The 17,129-nt window shown below is 37.5% G+C and overlaps 1 protein-coding gene across 5 annotated transcripts in view; it reads right to left on the reverse strand.

Moving 5' to 3' along the window:
- The window catches only part of FNBP1L (formin binding protein 1 like), a 94,195-nt gene that overhangs the window by 40,649 nt on the left and 36,417 nt on the right, over positions 1-17,129 (reverse strand). For all 5 annotated transcript variants that reach the window (XM_030825033.1, XM_030825031.1, XM_030825035.1 and 2 more), the window contains exon 2: positions 2,964-3,079. In XM_030825033.1, coding sequence (XP_030680893.1) covers positions 2,964-3,079 — 116 coding nt within the window. The remainder of the gene's footprint in view (positions 1-2,963; positions 3,080-17,129) is intronic.

The raw sequence follows: 17,129 nt of genomic DNA on the forward strand, positions 1-17,129 counted from the left end.
AGAGAAGGCAAACAAGTCTGCCATCTGATTAGATGAGTCCTGTTACACTAGCAAAACCCTGGCCATCTCAAAAGCTTTGAGGTCTAAGTTGTCCTGGACAGTTAAATATTCCAGATTACTGAAGTTTTTTTTAATCTTATAAATTATCAATTTTTATTTTATAATTTGTGATAGGAATCTCTTTTGAAGCATATCCTCTTCTTAACAAGTGTTTTAAATTACAAAAGTAATACACAATCACTGAAAAGACTACAATTCAAAAGTGTATGAAATAAAAAGTTCCTTCCCTTATTCCCTACTCTCGTTCCACAAGGGTAATCTTTGTAACATAATTTGGGTGTATTCTTCTAGACCTCTTCAGAATACATATAAATTTTAAACATAACTGTATATACAAACACAAGTAAGCAATAAAATGATGTTACTGTACATTCAGTTCTTACTGTATATTCATCATTCAACCTGATGAATAAGGCTTTTAAATTTTAAAATGCTGGTACACCTGATTTTTTTAAAACTTTATCTACCACAGTCTTTTTCATCATTCTTCTACTGACAGGCACTTTCACAACTAGAAACTTTTTTTTTTCCTGCAATGAAGAGTTTTGTGCAAACACCTTTGCTCACTTGTATTTTTCTGCAGGAAAGTTTAGAAATGAAAATGCTAGATTAAAGGACAGATTAGACTTTTTAAACATTTTGAGAAACCCTGTTATATTCTCTGCCTTCTTTAAAATAATCTGATTCTTTTCTTGAAGGTTCAGGATCATTCCTACCAGTATTTACTTTTTCACTCTGTATAATACAGTGATTCTCTTGGGGCCCTAGAAGTAGATTCACTTCTCACTATGGTTTGGATATGGTTTGTTTGACCCCAACCAAAACTAATGTTGAAATTTGATTCCCAAAGTGGTGATGTTGGGAGATAGGGCCTAATAGGAGGTATCTGGGTCATGAGGGATCCCTCCTCATGGATAGTGGTTTGGTGTCATTTTTGGTAATGAGTTGCATTCTCACTCTAATAAGACTGGATCGCTTTTTGAGAGTGGGTTTTTAAAGAGTCCGTATACCCTTCAGGTTTTCTTTCTCTCTTCATACACCCACACTTCCCCTTTGACCCATCAAAACCCTATGCCAGAAGCCGGGGGCATGCCTTTGAACTTACCAGCCTGTACAACCATTAGTTAAATAAACCTCTTTTCTTTATAAATTACCCAGACTTAGGCATTCTATTATGGCAACACAAAATGAGCTAGGGCACTCCTGCATTAAATTTCGTCTATTTTTGTAATTTTTAAACCTTTTCCTTTATTGTTTGTCCCTTCACACTGCCATCACTGTATTACCTATAGCAATTTTTCTCATTTCTATTGGAAAAACTGAGAATTTTCCAATAGAAATCTGAGAATTTAATGTACTAAAATTGAGATCAAATTAAAATTTAAATAAAATTTTTATTTGCCACACAAGAATACGTCTGGTAGCTGCTATTTTAATCTCTCAGAGGCCATTTCATGCTCTTCTAGATTCTAGAGAGGTAAGTTTCCCAGATCATTAACTTTTAGACAGATGAAACATCATCACTGTGATTATTCATATACTAACAGGCTCCCTGTTTATACTCTCATGTGGAAAATACCTTGCTTAAACAAACAGGAGGAAAATGGATTAGGAAATTAGCATAATGCGATTATTCAGTAAATATCATAATAGTGTATATATCATTATAAAAATATTATAAGCAGGCTTTTTATTACTCTAGTCTATTCCATCCCTACATCCAGTCAGTTGGTTACATGCACTATTACAGTGGATATATGAGGCACTCAGGTAACTCCCCCTTCCTTCTGGGACCACTAGTTTAAATTAATTTTGAGTAACTATCTTCCCCCCATCATTAGCTGTAAGTCAGTGTTAGTAAATTGTTTAGGATAAACACATAACCTAACCAAAGTCAATATGACTAAAGGAGACCCTCTGCTAGTATTTCTGAAGAAAAGAAGCTTGGTGCAGGCTTGCATTTTCCCTTACCTCCATCCCTCTTCCCCTTCTTCCATTCCCCCACTCCGTTTCCCTCCCTTCCTTTCTACCCAAAGGTACAATAGAGAAGACCATCATTCTTCTCCAGGATACGGGGGTATGAAGATGTAAAACCTAGAGCTAAAGGATCACAGAGGATGGTATGAATGGAACCTGAGAATAAAAAGAACAAGAGGGAGCACAGCCAAGAAATGGGGCCTGAAGATTATTTGACCCCTGAATCAAAATATGCCTGGACTTTGTAATCATGTATGCCTGTTTAGGTTGGATTTTTTGGTCACTTCAGGACACTTTTTTTATCCTAAACCCTACAGCTAAAACTTTATACTGGTGTCTAGTCCTCAGACTTTATGCACCATTTTTACTGAATAAGTTCCAGCAACTACTTGTCAACAAAGTCCATCAGTTTTAAGACTAAAATTTTCTCTTTAAAACTTTTATCTTCCAAAACATATTCTAAAATCACATTCATACATAATATGTAACTGAATACCGACAGAAAGAAACTCAGCTCAGCACACACTCAATTTCCAAGTCTTACAAACTCTGAAGAAAAGAGAAACTCTGAAGAAATATTCAATACTTTGAAAAGCTGACTAAAGCAAAAAGTTAGAGAGGAATAAAAGTATAAAACACAGAATAACACGCAGATATTTCTTTTTCCTGGCATTTCGCTCCCCAGTTTTCAGATTTTTAAGTGTCTTTCTGGAATGAAAGCTATTTATGATCCAGCTAGTCAATATTCCTTGTGGTACTGTACTAGCCAATGACTTAATTAATCATTAAAACAAACCAGTTACCTAATTCAATCTAATTCTGATGAAAAACATAGAATTTAACCTCTGGAATATCACATTCCTCTAATATTCAACTGTTTAAACATGTAATTTCATTTCTAAAAACTGAAAAAAAAATTAACTTACCTCAATTGTTTCGCATAGTTCTGTTCAATTTCTATCCTCTCTTTAACAAATTTGGCATATCTTTCCAAGAAGTCAATTCCCCATTGTGTATGCTTGTCTAAGCTGTCGAACTGATCCTAGAAAAGGAAGATAAAAATGCATTTTTAAAAGTCTAAAATTTTATCCACATATATTTTTAACAGCTTCTGATATTTGTACAGAGAAGCAATGAGGTATAAAAAGAAAAACCCAGGCTCTTCTACTAGTTCCCCCACTTCATCCTTTAAGACCTAGAAATAGGTCCCTAAGCATAAATCATGCTACTTTATGCCTGAATGTCTTTACAAACATGGCTTTCCCAATTGCAACACCCTCCCCGATCAGCTTTTTGCAGTCAACTCTTCCCCAAATCCCCCCTACCCTGGCCTTTGAGATTCTGTGCAGGCATTGTGTCTGCCAGAAAATGGTCCTAAACTCTCAGACTTTCTCCAGGTCCCCAAGGCTCCCTAAAATTACTATCTTGTTCATTTGCTATACTATATTGAGGGCCAGAATCATGCATTATTCAACTCTGAACTCCCACAGCCTAAGCACCATGCTTGGCACCATAGCAAGTACTCAGTGAAGAATTACTTAGCTGGACAAAATCAAATATACCTGAGTTCAAATTCTGGAATCTGCCATTTCCGAGATGTTTGAAACGGGGCAAGCTAACAAGGCTCCTTGAATGTTTTCCCATCTTAAAATGGAAGTCCCATCACCCACCTAACAGGATTGTGGTGATGTTATTAAACATGTTCTGCAATGCAGGAAACATGATAATGACATATAACAGAGTACCACTGTCCTACAAGGCTCTTTCAGTCCTCAAAGATGCCACCTCCTGCCAGAGAAACCATCATTTCCCTTGCTTTAAGAACAAGCTCCAAGTGGACTAATTACTTGGTGCTGTCTCCTTCTCTTATATCAAGTCTGCAGTGCCGAGAAAATATTCGAGTATCATCCCTTTCCATATTTACAGCTTGTTTTAAAATCACTTGTGGTTTAGTCACGTTATTTAAAAACAAATTATCTCTTTTGCCCTTTTATCTCTTTCTCTACCTTAAACCATCAAAAAAAAATTCTACTCCTAAAAGCAAGTTGCCACTCTAATTCTATCCTTCCAAGAAACTTTCTGATTATCATCTGGTTTTCAAAATATATTTGAATACAGCAAGAAAATGCACTGCTCAGTAAACTCAATCTGCATAATATTAACTATTGTAAATTAGAATTTTCATCAATCTGAAACTGAAACACACTCAGTGAAAAACAATTCCAAAAAAAAAAAAACACTTCAAAGCTGAAACAATCTTCCTTTATTTTTCTAAATTGCTTCAAAGGCTTCTCTTCCCACAATCTTCTTCACCAAATTTTATATTATACTTCTTTATCCTCTAGATTAAGTCTCCAAATTTTAAATTCCAAACCCCATCAGTAAAAAACCTGAACAAAAACAATTATATGTAGTTATTTATATATTAAATGATATACTATTGAATTATGTAGTTATGAAATCCACAACAGAAATTTTAAAAAGAGATGAAAATGAAATAAACATTATTTTTAAAGTTTTTTTTTTTTTTTTAACATATTTGACAAACAAAAGGCTTTGAGCAATGACTTTTAAAATATTACGACCGGGTGCAGTGGCTCACACTTGTAATCCCGGCACTTTGGGAGGCCGAGGTGGGCGGATCACTTGAGGTCAGGAGTTCGAGACCAGCCTGGTCAACATGGTGAAACCCTGTCTCCATTAAAAATACAAAAATTGGCCAGGCGTGGTGGCACGCGCCTGTGGTCCCAGCTACTCAAGAGGCTGAGGCAGGAGAATTGCTTGAACCCAGGAGTCGGTGGTTGCAGTGAGCCAAGATCACGCCACTGCACTCCGGTCTGGGCAATAGAGTGAGACTCTGTCTCAAAAAATACGTATATATTATTAAGAATATTTTTAGTGAGGGCAACAATCAAATATGCTTTATTATTTATAAACTCCTAGTTCAACACTTAATGGTAATCTGAAGGTATTCGTTCTAAACTATGATATCTAGTTTCTAGTTGTTGCCATAGCTAGGTAAACAAAAGACACTTCATAAAGACATAAAGTTCTCAATGCAAAAAATTTACTGTTGCTATACTTTCTAATTCGTTTTTCAACCCACCTGCCAATATGCAAAGGTTTATGTTAAAATTTGGCCAATACATTTCTTTGATGCCAATTTGTTATTTTTGTAAACTAAACTAAATCAGAAAATATTACAACTTTTTATTTTTAAAAAATAAGTTCAGGCCAGGCACACTGGCTCACACCTGCAATCCCAGCACTTTGGGAGGCCGAGGTGGGCGGATCACGAGTTCAGGAGATCGAGACCATCCTGGCTAACACGGTGAAACCCCGTCTCTAATAAAAATACAAAAAAAATTAGCCGGGCGTGGTGGCGGACGCCTGTAGTCCCAGCTACTTGGGAGGCTGAGGCAGGAGAATGGCATGAACCCAGTAGGCGGAGCTTGCAGTGAGCCGAAATCGTGCCACTGCACTCCAGCCTGGGCGACAGAGCGAGACTCCATCTCAAAAAAGAAAAAAAAGTTCAAACCCCACTGAAACTAATTGTGATGATTAATTTTATGTGTCATCTGGGCTGTGCCACTGTGCCCAAATATTTACTTGGTCAAACATTATTCTGGATATTTCTGTGAAGGTGTTTTTTAGATGAAATTAACATTTAGGCCAGGTACAGTGGCTCATGCCTATAATCCCAGCACTTGGGAAGGCCCAGATGGGAGACTCATTCAAGGCCAGGAGTTTCAGATCAGCCTGGGCAACACAGCAAGACCCTGTCTCTACAAAACATAAAAAAGGCCAGGTGGCTCACATCTGTAATCTTAGCACTTTGGGAGGCTGAGGCAAGAGAATCTCTTGAGCTCAGGAGTTCAAGAGCAGCCTTAGCAACATGTTAAGATCCAATCTCTAACAAAAAAAATTTAAAAATTAGCCAGGCATGTTAGCACATGCTTGTAGTTCCAGCTACCTGGGAGACTGAAGTGGAAGAATTGTTTGAGCCCAGAAGGTCGTGACTGCAGTGAGAAGTGATCACTGCACTTCGGCTAGGGTAAGAGAGCAAGATCCTATCTCAAAAATAAATATTAATAATAAATAAATAAATAAAATTAGCCAGGTGAAAGGCAGAGGTGGGAGGATCCCTTGAGTCCAGGAATTCAAGTTACAGTGAGCTGTGACTGTGTCACTGCACTCCAGCCTGGGTGACAGTGAGATCCTGTCCACAGGAAGGATCCTGTCCAAAGGAAGGAAAAAGAGGAGGAGGAAGGGGGAGGTGAGGAGGTGGGGAGGGGGAGAGAGTAAGAGGGAAGGAAAAAATTAATATTTAAATAGGTGCGTTCTAAGTAAAGCAGATTATGCTCCAAAATGGGTGGGTGGGCCTCATCTAATCAGTTGAAGGCTTTCATTGAACAGACTGACCTTCCCCCAGCAAGAAAGAATTCTGCCAGAATACTGACTTTGGTCTGAAACTACAACCGTTCCCTGGGCCTATCCTGCAGATCCCAAGCTTCCACAATCACATGAGTCAATTTCTTAAAAGAAATTTTTCTCTATATGTGTATATATCCTGTTGATGACCTGTCTCTAAAACACTGACTTTACAACAAGTAAAAGATTTCTGGGCCGGGCGCGGTGGCTCACGCTTGTAATCCCAGCACTTTGGGAGACCGAGGCAGGCGGATCATGAGGTCAGGAGATCGAGACCATGGTGAAACCCCCTCTCTACTAAAAATACAAAAAAAAAAAAAAAAAAATTAGCCGGGCGTGGTGGCGGGCGCCTGTAGTCCCAGCTACTCGGAGAGGCTGAGGCAGGAGAATGGCGTGAACCCCGGGAGGCGGAGCTTGCAGTGAGCCGAGATTGCGCCACTGCACTCCAGCCTGGGCGACAGAGCGAGACTCCGTCTCAAAAAAAAAAAAAAAAGATTTCTGTCTCTAAGAACTTTAAGTGTACAGACAAAATAATATTTGTAGGTGACATAGATCATTTTCAGCAACAAAATTATATAATGAATACATTTCCAAATATTCATCATCAAAATGCTTTCTATATAGCTCAAATTTCTTTGGAAAAGCAGATATTCAGTCACCATTAAAACTTCTCTTTTATCTTGAAGGGACAGATTAAATTTTCTCAAAAATACCTGGTAGGTAAGCATACTAGTTAAAGAAAAACGTCAACAAATTTGAAACAGCCAGAAGATAAATAGCCAACCTGTATTAAACAAAGATTTTTCAATTGTCTCTCCCTGTTTCATTTGGAAACACTGTAAATAGTCTTAAAGGCATTATTTTTATAAAACTAACCATAATAAAAATATAACTTAATATTCTGTGGACTTCCTGCTTTAGTTTTCTTTGCATACCTACAAATGAAGTGAATAAATTCCAACCTTATTCCAATTTCCTTTTTAAAATTCCAGCCAACACACTACTTTACCAGTGGTTAATACATTTACTGTTAAGAATAAATCTTTTTCAACACATCTTTCCTTTAGTGGGTCACAAAAAGGCAGTTTTAAATGTAACTACTTTATTAAAACATTACTCATTACTGAAACAATCTAGACATTATAAGTTGAGAAATGTTGGAAACATCTGTACTTTAATGAAACTGTACAACAAACTTTCCATGTGAAATCTTTCCTAAAAAATATTTCTATTTTTCCATGTGGCCTAAGAATATTTGCTGAGATAATTTATTTTGTTGCCATATTTTACACATATAATATCACTATTTTCACCACAAAAAGTAAGAGTTAGTGCTACCGATTGATACCGTTTGGCTGTGTCCCCACCCAAATCTCACCTCAAATTGTAATAATCCCCACATGTCATGGGATGGACTTCGCGGGAGGTAACTGAATCATGGGGACAGGTTTTTCCCTTGCTGTTCTCATGACAGTGAATAAGTCTCATGAGATCTGATGGTTAAGGGGAGTTCCCCTGCAAATGCCAATGCTCTCTTGCCTGCTCCCATGTAAGATGTGACTTTGCTCCTCATTCATCTTCCGCCATGATTGTGAGGCCTCCCCAGCCATGTGGAACTGTGAGTCAATTAAGCCTCTTTCCTTTATAAATTATCCAGTCTTGGATGTCTTTATTAGCAGTGTGTGAACAGACTAATACAGCTACATAATAAGAAATATATACATTTGGTCTCCACCCCTGATTCCTGACACAGAGCTTCTAAAACCCTTATTCCCTGAGTCACAGGGGTAAGAGAAGCATCTTTTGTTATTCATAATAACCCCCTTTCAATCATACCTAAATTTATGCTAATGCGGTGACTTTGAAGGACAAGGGCTGGTTGGAGAGGAATCAACCATGTGATTTGAGGGTTGAAACTTTCAGTTCTCCCCACCCCCAAGCCTCCTGGGAAGGGAGAGGGATGGAGATTGAATTCAATCAACAATAATTAATGATTTAATCAATCATACCTATGTAATGGAGCCTCCACAAAAATCCTAAACCATGGGTTTGGAAACCTTCCGGGTAGGTGAACACATCCACTTGCAGTGCATCTCAACTCCACAAGAACAGAAGATCACGCACCCTGGGTCTTTCCAAAGCTTACCCTAGGTACCTCTTCATCTAGCTGTTCATCTGTGTCCTTTATAATATCCTTTGTAATAAACCAGTAATAGTAAATAAAGTGTTTCTCTGAGTTCTGTAAGCCATTACAGCAAATTATCAAACCGGAGGAGGGGGTCACAGGAACCCCTGATTTGTAGCCAAGTCAGTCAAGTACCAGAAGTCCAGGACCTGCAATTGATGCTTGAAGTCCAGGCGGTATTATGGAACTGAACCCTTCAACTGTAGGATCTGTACCAACTCCAGACAGATAGTGACAAAATTGAACTGTAAGATATCTAGTTAGTGTCCAGAGAGTTGAAGAACTGGTTGTGCAATGGAAAAACTCACGTTTTTGGTGTCAGAAGGAACAATTTTTCCTTTTAGCAAGAATATTTCTAAGAGTGTACTGTCTTTCACCACTAAGTTCAAAATTTCAAGAGACTTTCCAGTAACCCATATTCATATCATAGCAGCATTATGGAAGCAACCCACTTGTCCATCAATAAATGAGTAAAGAAAATGTGGTATATAAATACAATTAATATTATTCAGCCTTAAAAAGGAAGGAAATTCTGGCACATGCTACAAAACATGGATAAATATTGAAGACATCATGCTAAGTAAAATAAGACAGAAAAGGACAAATACTGTATGATTCCACCTACACGAGGTACTTAGAACAGTCAAAATCAGAGAGAAGGATGTAGAATGGTAGTTGACAGGGAATAGGGGTAGGAAGGAATGGGGAGTTATTTAATGAGTGTAGAGTTGCAAGATGAAGATCATTCTGGAGATTTATGGTGGTGATGGTTGTACAACAGTATCAATGCACTTAATGCCACTAAACTGTACATTTAAAAATGGTTAAGATGGTAAATTTTACATTGTGTATTTTACACAGTAAAAAAATCTTTACCCCTCCACCAAAAATAAATTTCCTGTGGTTCACCTATGCATCACCATCATAGCTCACTGCAGCGTCGAAATCCTGGGCTTAAGCCATCCTTCAGCCTCAGCCTCCCAAGTAACTAGGACTACAGACACGCCCATGGCTCACTGCAGACTCGACCTTCTGAGCTTAAATGATCCTTCCAGCTCAGCTTCTCAAGTAGCTGGGACTATAGGCACATATCACCAAGCCCAGCTAATTTTTCTATTTTTAGTAGAGACAGGGTTTTGCCATGTTGCCCAGGCTAGTCTCAAACCTGAGTTCAAGTGATCCTCCTGCCTTGGCCTCCCAAAGTGCCATTTCAAATAGCCTTCTCAATAATTTCTTAGAGGGGGAAGGTCACCTCTAGTCCATATGATTATATAGACATTATATCTTTCTTTGTTAATAAACATTGTTTACGTTTATTCTCAAACACATTAAGAAACATCAGCCTGGCCATTTCTTATCGTTTGCCTATATTCACATTAAAATATTATATTTAATCCATGGTTTCTTTTTTATATTTTATTTTTTAGGTTTTTAAGAGATGGGGTCTGGCTCTTTCACCCAGGAATGTAGTGGCACCATCATAGCTCACTGCAGCGTCGAACTCCTGAGCTTAAGCTAATTTTCAAAAATACTTTGTAAAGATGGGGTCTTGCTTTGTTGCTCGATCTGGTCTCGAACTCCCAGCCTCAAGCAATTCTCCCACTTGGGCCTCCCAAAGCACCAGGACTATAGGCGTGAGCCACCACACCCAGCCCAATCCATGGTTTCTTTATAGGAAACTTTTTAAGTCCAAGACAAGACACCAGTATCAACTCACATTTTAAATACTAGTAAAGTATCCCATTTCTTATTTTTTAGATAACATATAAACAGAAGTTCTAAGCTCTTTTCCCCTTATGTCAGTGGATCATCTTGTGTGCTCTTCTTTGAAGACTCATGCATTTAAATAATGCATTATCCTTTTTCTAATTTTTATCAAGTCCTTCCTGCCCTACTAATATGGTTTCACTGGCTTTTCTCTTCTTGTTGTTATCTCTTCCACCACTGGTTCCCATAAAGAATTCATTTTCTATTTATCACTTTTCAAGCTCCTTCAGGATTCTCAAAGAAAAATTACTTCATCTAAAAAATAGATATCTAAGACCTGTATCAGACTGTTTTTAAAAACTAAATGTCATTCTTATTTTCTCCAATACTCAAAATCATGCATGCTGTGATTCCACTGGATAGAACCTTAGACTGTATCTATGTATTAGCACTCTCCAAAAGGTATTTTGAGAGTTGGTCACCACAACAAATGTGTAAAAGCTCAGCTAATCAGAATATTGAGAAAGTTAATCAAATTTCATTTTTCAGTTACTGATGGTTAAGATACAAATTATAAAAATTATTTAGATACCATTTTTTAAAGTTTTAAATTTATTTTATAACTGACAAAAACTGGATATATGGATACAATGTTTGTTAATGTTGATTTAAAACTCAAAATAGAATTGTACAAGTAGAAAACATAACAGAAGCCTATAATTGTGTTAAGTGTATTTGATTAAGGTTGTACTATACTTTTAAAATAAATAAAAGCCAACTTCAAAAAATAGCAATCAGCTTTAAAAGGCACCATAAAGGTAAAATATAATACAAGTTTAGCTACAAGTGAAACAAATTCTCTTCTTTGTAACAACTGTGACCTGGCTGTAGCTCATGCCTATCATTCCAGAACTTTAGGAGGCACAGGTGGGAGGATAACAAACAAAAATTGTTTTTACACTAGGTCATGGTGGCACATGCCTGTAGTCCTAGCTACTGGGGAGGCTGAAATGGGAGGACAGCTTGAGCCTGTCAGTTCAAAGTTACAGAGAGCTGTGATCGTGCCACAATGCTCCAGCCTGGGTGACAGAGCAAGACCCTGTCTCTTTGGGGTGGGAAAAAAAAAAAAGTCATTCAGCCTTCCTTTAGTGGTCACACTATTAGTGATCAAATAATTCCAGAAACATGACGGAAGAAGGCTGGAAAGCAAGGAATGGTTTTAATCACCACAATATAAAGTAGAAAGTTTTAAAACTCAGCCAGGCATGGTGGCTCACGCCTGTAATCCTAACACTTGGGAGGCCAAGGTGGGAGGACTGCTTGAGTCCAGGAGTTCAAGACCAGCCTGGGTAACACAGCAAGACCGTCTCTACAAAAAATAATTTAAAAAAATTAGCCAGGCATCATGGCCCATGCCTGTAATCCCAGCTACTCCGGAGGCTGAGGTGGGAGGATTGCTTGAGCCTGGGAGGTTGAGGCTGCAGTGAGCCATGATAGCACACTGCACTCCAGCCTGGGTGACAGTACAAGACCCAATCTCTTAAAAATAAATCAGTAAATAATAAAATGTAAGAATCAAAGTCATGAAGTCTTAGATTATCAAAAGTAACATCTTCCAACTTCTTTAGTTTCAAAGCCTGAGATCATACATCCTCCCGCTCCACATCAGCAAATACTTTGGGACTATGGAAAAGGTCAAGGGAAAAGATCATGACAAATTAAAGAAGTGAAAGTGAGCAGTATTCTGAAATCACCTGTAAGTTAGAAATAAAAAAGAATATTAAGTCATCAAAGAGGCATCACTTCCCTATTCTCTCTACCTTTATTTAGCATTGTTCTTATTCCTATGGATTTATTCTAGATAGAACCTGGAATAAATTACTAGTTAGTAATTTCAGCTAGTTGGACTTACTCAGAGTCCAATTTCCTCATTTCCTTGTCTTAAATATCCTCTCACTTCCTTTTCCAACACATTCATTCTTACCATAGCTTGTGTGAAATGAATCTCTGTATCAGTGGTGAGCTCTAATTTAAATCTTATCATCTTATATGTAAACTCAAGAAAGCTCTTATTTTCTGTTTCCTTTGGACATTCTTTTTTAATTTTGTAAAATATTTAAAGTTATTTTACTGTATTTACTTGGAAACACAAGGAAAATATTCTAAATTAAAGCTGGCATCAGCACCAACATAAATGTCCACATTATGTAGTATAACTCGAATTATATATTGCTCCAAGGTTCTACCGTATAGTAATGTGAGGCAATAAATATTATGTTTACTCAATCTTCTTGCTTTTATCTGTATGTCTTCAATGTAATTTAAAAGAACTATTTTATGTATCACTTTAGAAGTCACTATTTAATATTCAATCCTTGTTTTCCTAATTACTTTGATACAGCCTTGCATCCAAATGAAGTCCCAATAAAGTACTTTTTGGTAAAAAACCAAGGGTCATCATCATTTTAAAAATACTTTCTTCACTAAAAAGCAGAATAATGACTTTGCTGTCCTAGTTTGGACTTGCTCTATGGCTCTGACTTTCTGCCAAAGTTCCTCCAGCACTTCTGAATACCAAACTACCACCAAAAATGTTTTTAAAGATCTAACACAACTGACTTTTCTCCCTCTTTAACTCTTATGGACTGCAGAAACTTTTTGTTTCAGTCTCATAGAGCTAAAAAACCAACTTCCATTCAGGATCAACCATGCCTATCCTCAAAGAAAATTGAGAAATATTGTAGAATTTTAGAAAAATCAATTTAGTTATTTTTGGTTTCTCATGGTGTTGTTTTTTTAAAGACAAGGGAAAACTTGCATATTTGGGAAACTCCTCCAAGTCTTTTCATTTAAATTTTTTCTTAAATTTAAATTAAGCTCTTAGTGACTTCAAAATTTACCCAAATGATCTTTCCAATACCCTACGGCAATTTTTTTTTTTTTTTTTTTTTTTTTTTACTTCCTGTGATTTTCACTTCCACTCCACCTTAATAAGTCATTCCCATGGTCATCTCCATTGTCATCTCCATTGTCATTAGCAATAACTGCCTTATGAAGTAGGAAGAATGTTAATCTTGTTTCTCCCACTCCACTTCCCTGCAATAAATTTCAAGAATGTCTTTCTCAGACAGCTAGCCCTGTCAAGTCACTCCCTGAAATACCCCAAGTCCAACAATTTTTTGGCCCCACAGAGACCACAACCCATTGATCCCAACACATCATTATTATTATCCTTCACCTCCTCCTGTCGTCATTTCCATCTTTATACAGCGTGGATTCCCTAAGCCATCATTATAATCACTCCTTCCAAATATACTCACTGTCCTTGACCCTCTCTAGCTTTGCCAAATTTCAACCCTGATTTATGGTTAGATTTTTACTAACCCTTCCTCATGCTGCTGAAGAAAGTTGGAAAAAAGAAAAGAAAGAACCAGGTTGGCTAGTTATACTTTGAAATTCATGTCTATTACCTAGGGGACTTTAATACTACTTAGCTCAAATCCATTCACTACTTCATTATCCTAGCCAACTATCTCATACCTTATTCTTTTACTTTAAATTTACACCATCTCCTAACCATCTCACTCTTAGCTAATAACCTTGCCTCCTACTTCGCTAAAAGAGAAACAGAAGGCAACTCCTTGTTCACTAACTCTATTTTTTTACCACGATACCTGCATGTTTTTATTAGGCATTCCTGATTATTACTTTGGATAAACTGTCCACACCCCTAATACTTCTGCTTACCTGGAGAACTAGTGCAGTTACAAGTTCAGTTGTTAAAACGGTTAAAACCCTGGGCCTACATATGTTTGATATATTCCAGGAAGAGCAAAAAGCTGAATAAGCAAGCCACAGCTGAGCGAGCAAGAGGGGAGAGTAGTAGATATTGGAGTGTGTGAGCGCCAGAATGCCAATTTATATGCCCTATCTTCCACCATAAGGACCTTGGCTTTAACCCTGAGTTGGAAATACATTGGACGGTATAACCTCCAATAAACCTGGCATGACCCAATGCAAGTTTTTAAATAGATCAGTGGAGTTTCTATGTTGATTAAAAACTAGCTCAAGGTCCACAGACCCACCAACCCTGAACACATCTGATCTTGTCTGATCTTGGAAGCTAAGCAGGGTCAGGCCTGGTTAGTATTTGGATGGCAGACTGCTTGGATATACTGGGTGCTGTGGGCTTTTTCTTTTTAGAAAAGACAAACAAAACAAAAAATATACACACACACACACTACACACACACACACTCCCCGAACTCAGAGCAAGGAAGGCCTTTTAAGGAGGCTACTGTAATAATCCAGACCAGAGATGAGCTAGCTGGTTTGGTCCAGAGTAAAAGCAGCAGGGTAGTGAAAAGTGGTAAGATTTTGGATATATTCTGAAAGTAAGGTTAACAAAATTTTCTAATGTTTTGAGCATGGGTTGTAAAAGAAAAACAAACATCAATTTTGAGCCCCATGAACTAGAAGGATGAAACTGCTTTTAACTAAAATAAGAGATCAAGTTTGGGCAATGGGAAGAAAAAAGTTTTGGCTTTAGACAGTTAAATTTGAGATGTCCTTAAGACATCCAAGTTGGTATGTTGAGTAGGCAACTAAATACATACGTCTGGAATTAATAGAAGTGGTCCTGCTCAAGATACATGATTAAAAAATTACCCTGGACATGATCTCAATTAAGCCTTGCTGCACACCAATATTCAGAGGTCAAGGAATTGATGAAGAACCAGCAAAGGACACTGAGGAGTGACCAGTGAGGTACAAGTAAAACTAGAAAAGTGTGGCGTAATTTATAAGAAGACAAATGAAGATCACTACAGTGATGAAAATCTTAGTTCTGAATTCAGGGCATTTATGGCTAGTGAGGTTGACCTATTAAGATCTTCCAAGGTCTTCTAAGGAGCCTCATTCCCTTATATGATTTTCTCTTTTTCTGAATTTCCACCAGGCCTGGAGTCAAAAATCTCTTGTCATGTGGTTGGTTAGTAAAAACTTATTTTTCTGCTTTCCTCTATCGAATGCAGTGACAAATTAAGTATGATGAAAAATGAGATGCCAAACATGTAGTACAGCCTAACTTTGTAACATTTCAGACTGTAAGAGTTGAAATTTACTTGACAAACTATACACTCAGTTTGAACACTTTAACTGACTTACCCTGATTATCCAAAGCAGGCTTTCTTGGATGAAAAGAAAGTGATAGAGGAGTAAAGAAGGGGCAAAATCAAATCCCAGGTACCCACTGTTACAGACATGAAACAAAACAAATAAAATTAAAAGCCAACATTTGGGGGGGAGAAAAAAGAAGCCAAATGAATAATGTATTATTCCAAGGAGGAGAAAGTGTTCCACTTTGTCAGGTGCTACTAAAAGTAGTAAAAAGACTGAAAACTGACCGCTTTAGCAACACACAGATCATTGGCTGTCTTAACAAGAGCAGTTCTGTTGAAATAATGAGGGCAAAAGCCTGACTGAAATGGGTTCCAAAAGATTAGATAGAAGTTGAAGACAGTAAGCATGGACATCACTTTTAAGGAATTTTGCTTGAAAGGAGAGAAGAGATACGAAAAAATAGCTAAAGGAGAGTGGGGTCAAGTGAGGGTGGTTTTTAAGATAAAAGAAATAATATGATTTTATTGCTAATGGAAATGATCTGAAAGAAAAGAAAACACTTAAGTGTAGAAGCAGTGTTCACTGCTGGAGCAATGAGCACTGAGCCTTTGCTAAGAGCATGAGCAGTTCAATTACAGTAACAGGAGAGAAGGCAAAGTAAGTGGGCATAGGTCTAGACAGCTTGGTAGATGTGGTAGTAGGAGCACGTGGAAATTCTCCTACAATTGCTTCTGTTTATTTTCAGTAACACAGAAGGCAAGGTCAATAGTTGAGATTTACTTATTCAGAAAGTCTTTCAATTAAGTTAAGAATTATTATTATCAGTTAACTGCTCTAAGATTTACATTCCTCAGCTGTCAAATGAGAATACCTGTGCTGCCTACCTTACAGGGTTTTGTGAGGGTCAAATGAGAATGTATGTGAAAGACCTGTAAATGGTAAAGCACTTAAAAAAAAAAAAGTATTCTGCTACAGAGCCACATTTTACCCATTATTTTCTTCATCTTCTTGAAAATTATGGAATTATAGAAGAGTGACATTTTTACATCTGAAATTCTAATAACTAGCTGGGCACATCTCAACATGAAAGTGATTCTGATTTTTTTTAATTCCAAAATAACTATATTACACCAAAATAGTGGTACATCCATGCAATAAAGGTATATGAGACCAAACATCAATGCTGTAATAACTACACATGAACAGTAGGCTAACATTTTCTATGTTCACTTAGAGCTTTTAGTATACTAAAAACTCTTAAGTACAGAATCCATTTCTAATTCTTTGTATCTGCCACCTAACCCAGTCTCATTTACTAGCACTTGATCTCTGAGCTTCCTGTTCCACATCTGTAAAACTGGAGTAATTACACAACTCTAAAGTGAAAAGATTAAATGAAATATAAATAATGCAGCCAGACATGGTGGCTCACACCTGTAATCCCAGCACTTTGGGAGGCTGAGGCAGGCAGATCACAAGGTCAGGAGTTCAAGACCAGCCTGGCCAACATGGTGAAACCCCGTCTCTACTAAAAATACAAAAATAATCAGCCAGGCATGCTGGCAGGCACCTGTAATCCCAGCTACTCGGGAGGCTAAGGCAGGAGAATTGTTTGAACCCGGGAGGCGGAGGTTGCAGTGAGCTGAGA

The sequence above is a fragment of the Nomascus leucogenys genome, chromosome 12, assembly GCF_006542625.1.
Source record: "Nomascus leucogenys isolate Asia chromosome 12, Asia_NLE_v1, whole genome shotgun sequence".
Taxonomy (NCBI): Eukaryota; Metazoa; Chordata; class Mammalia; order Primates; family Hylobatidae; genus Nomascus; species Nomascus leucogenys.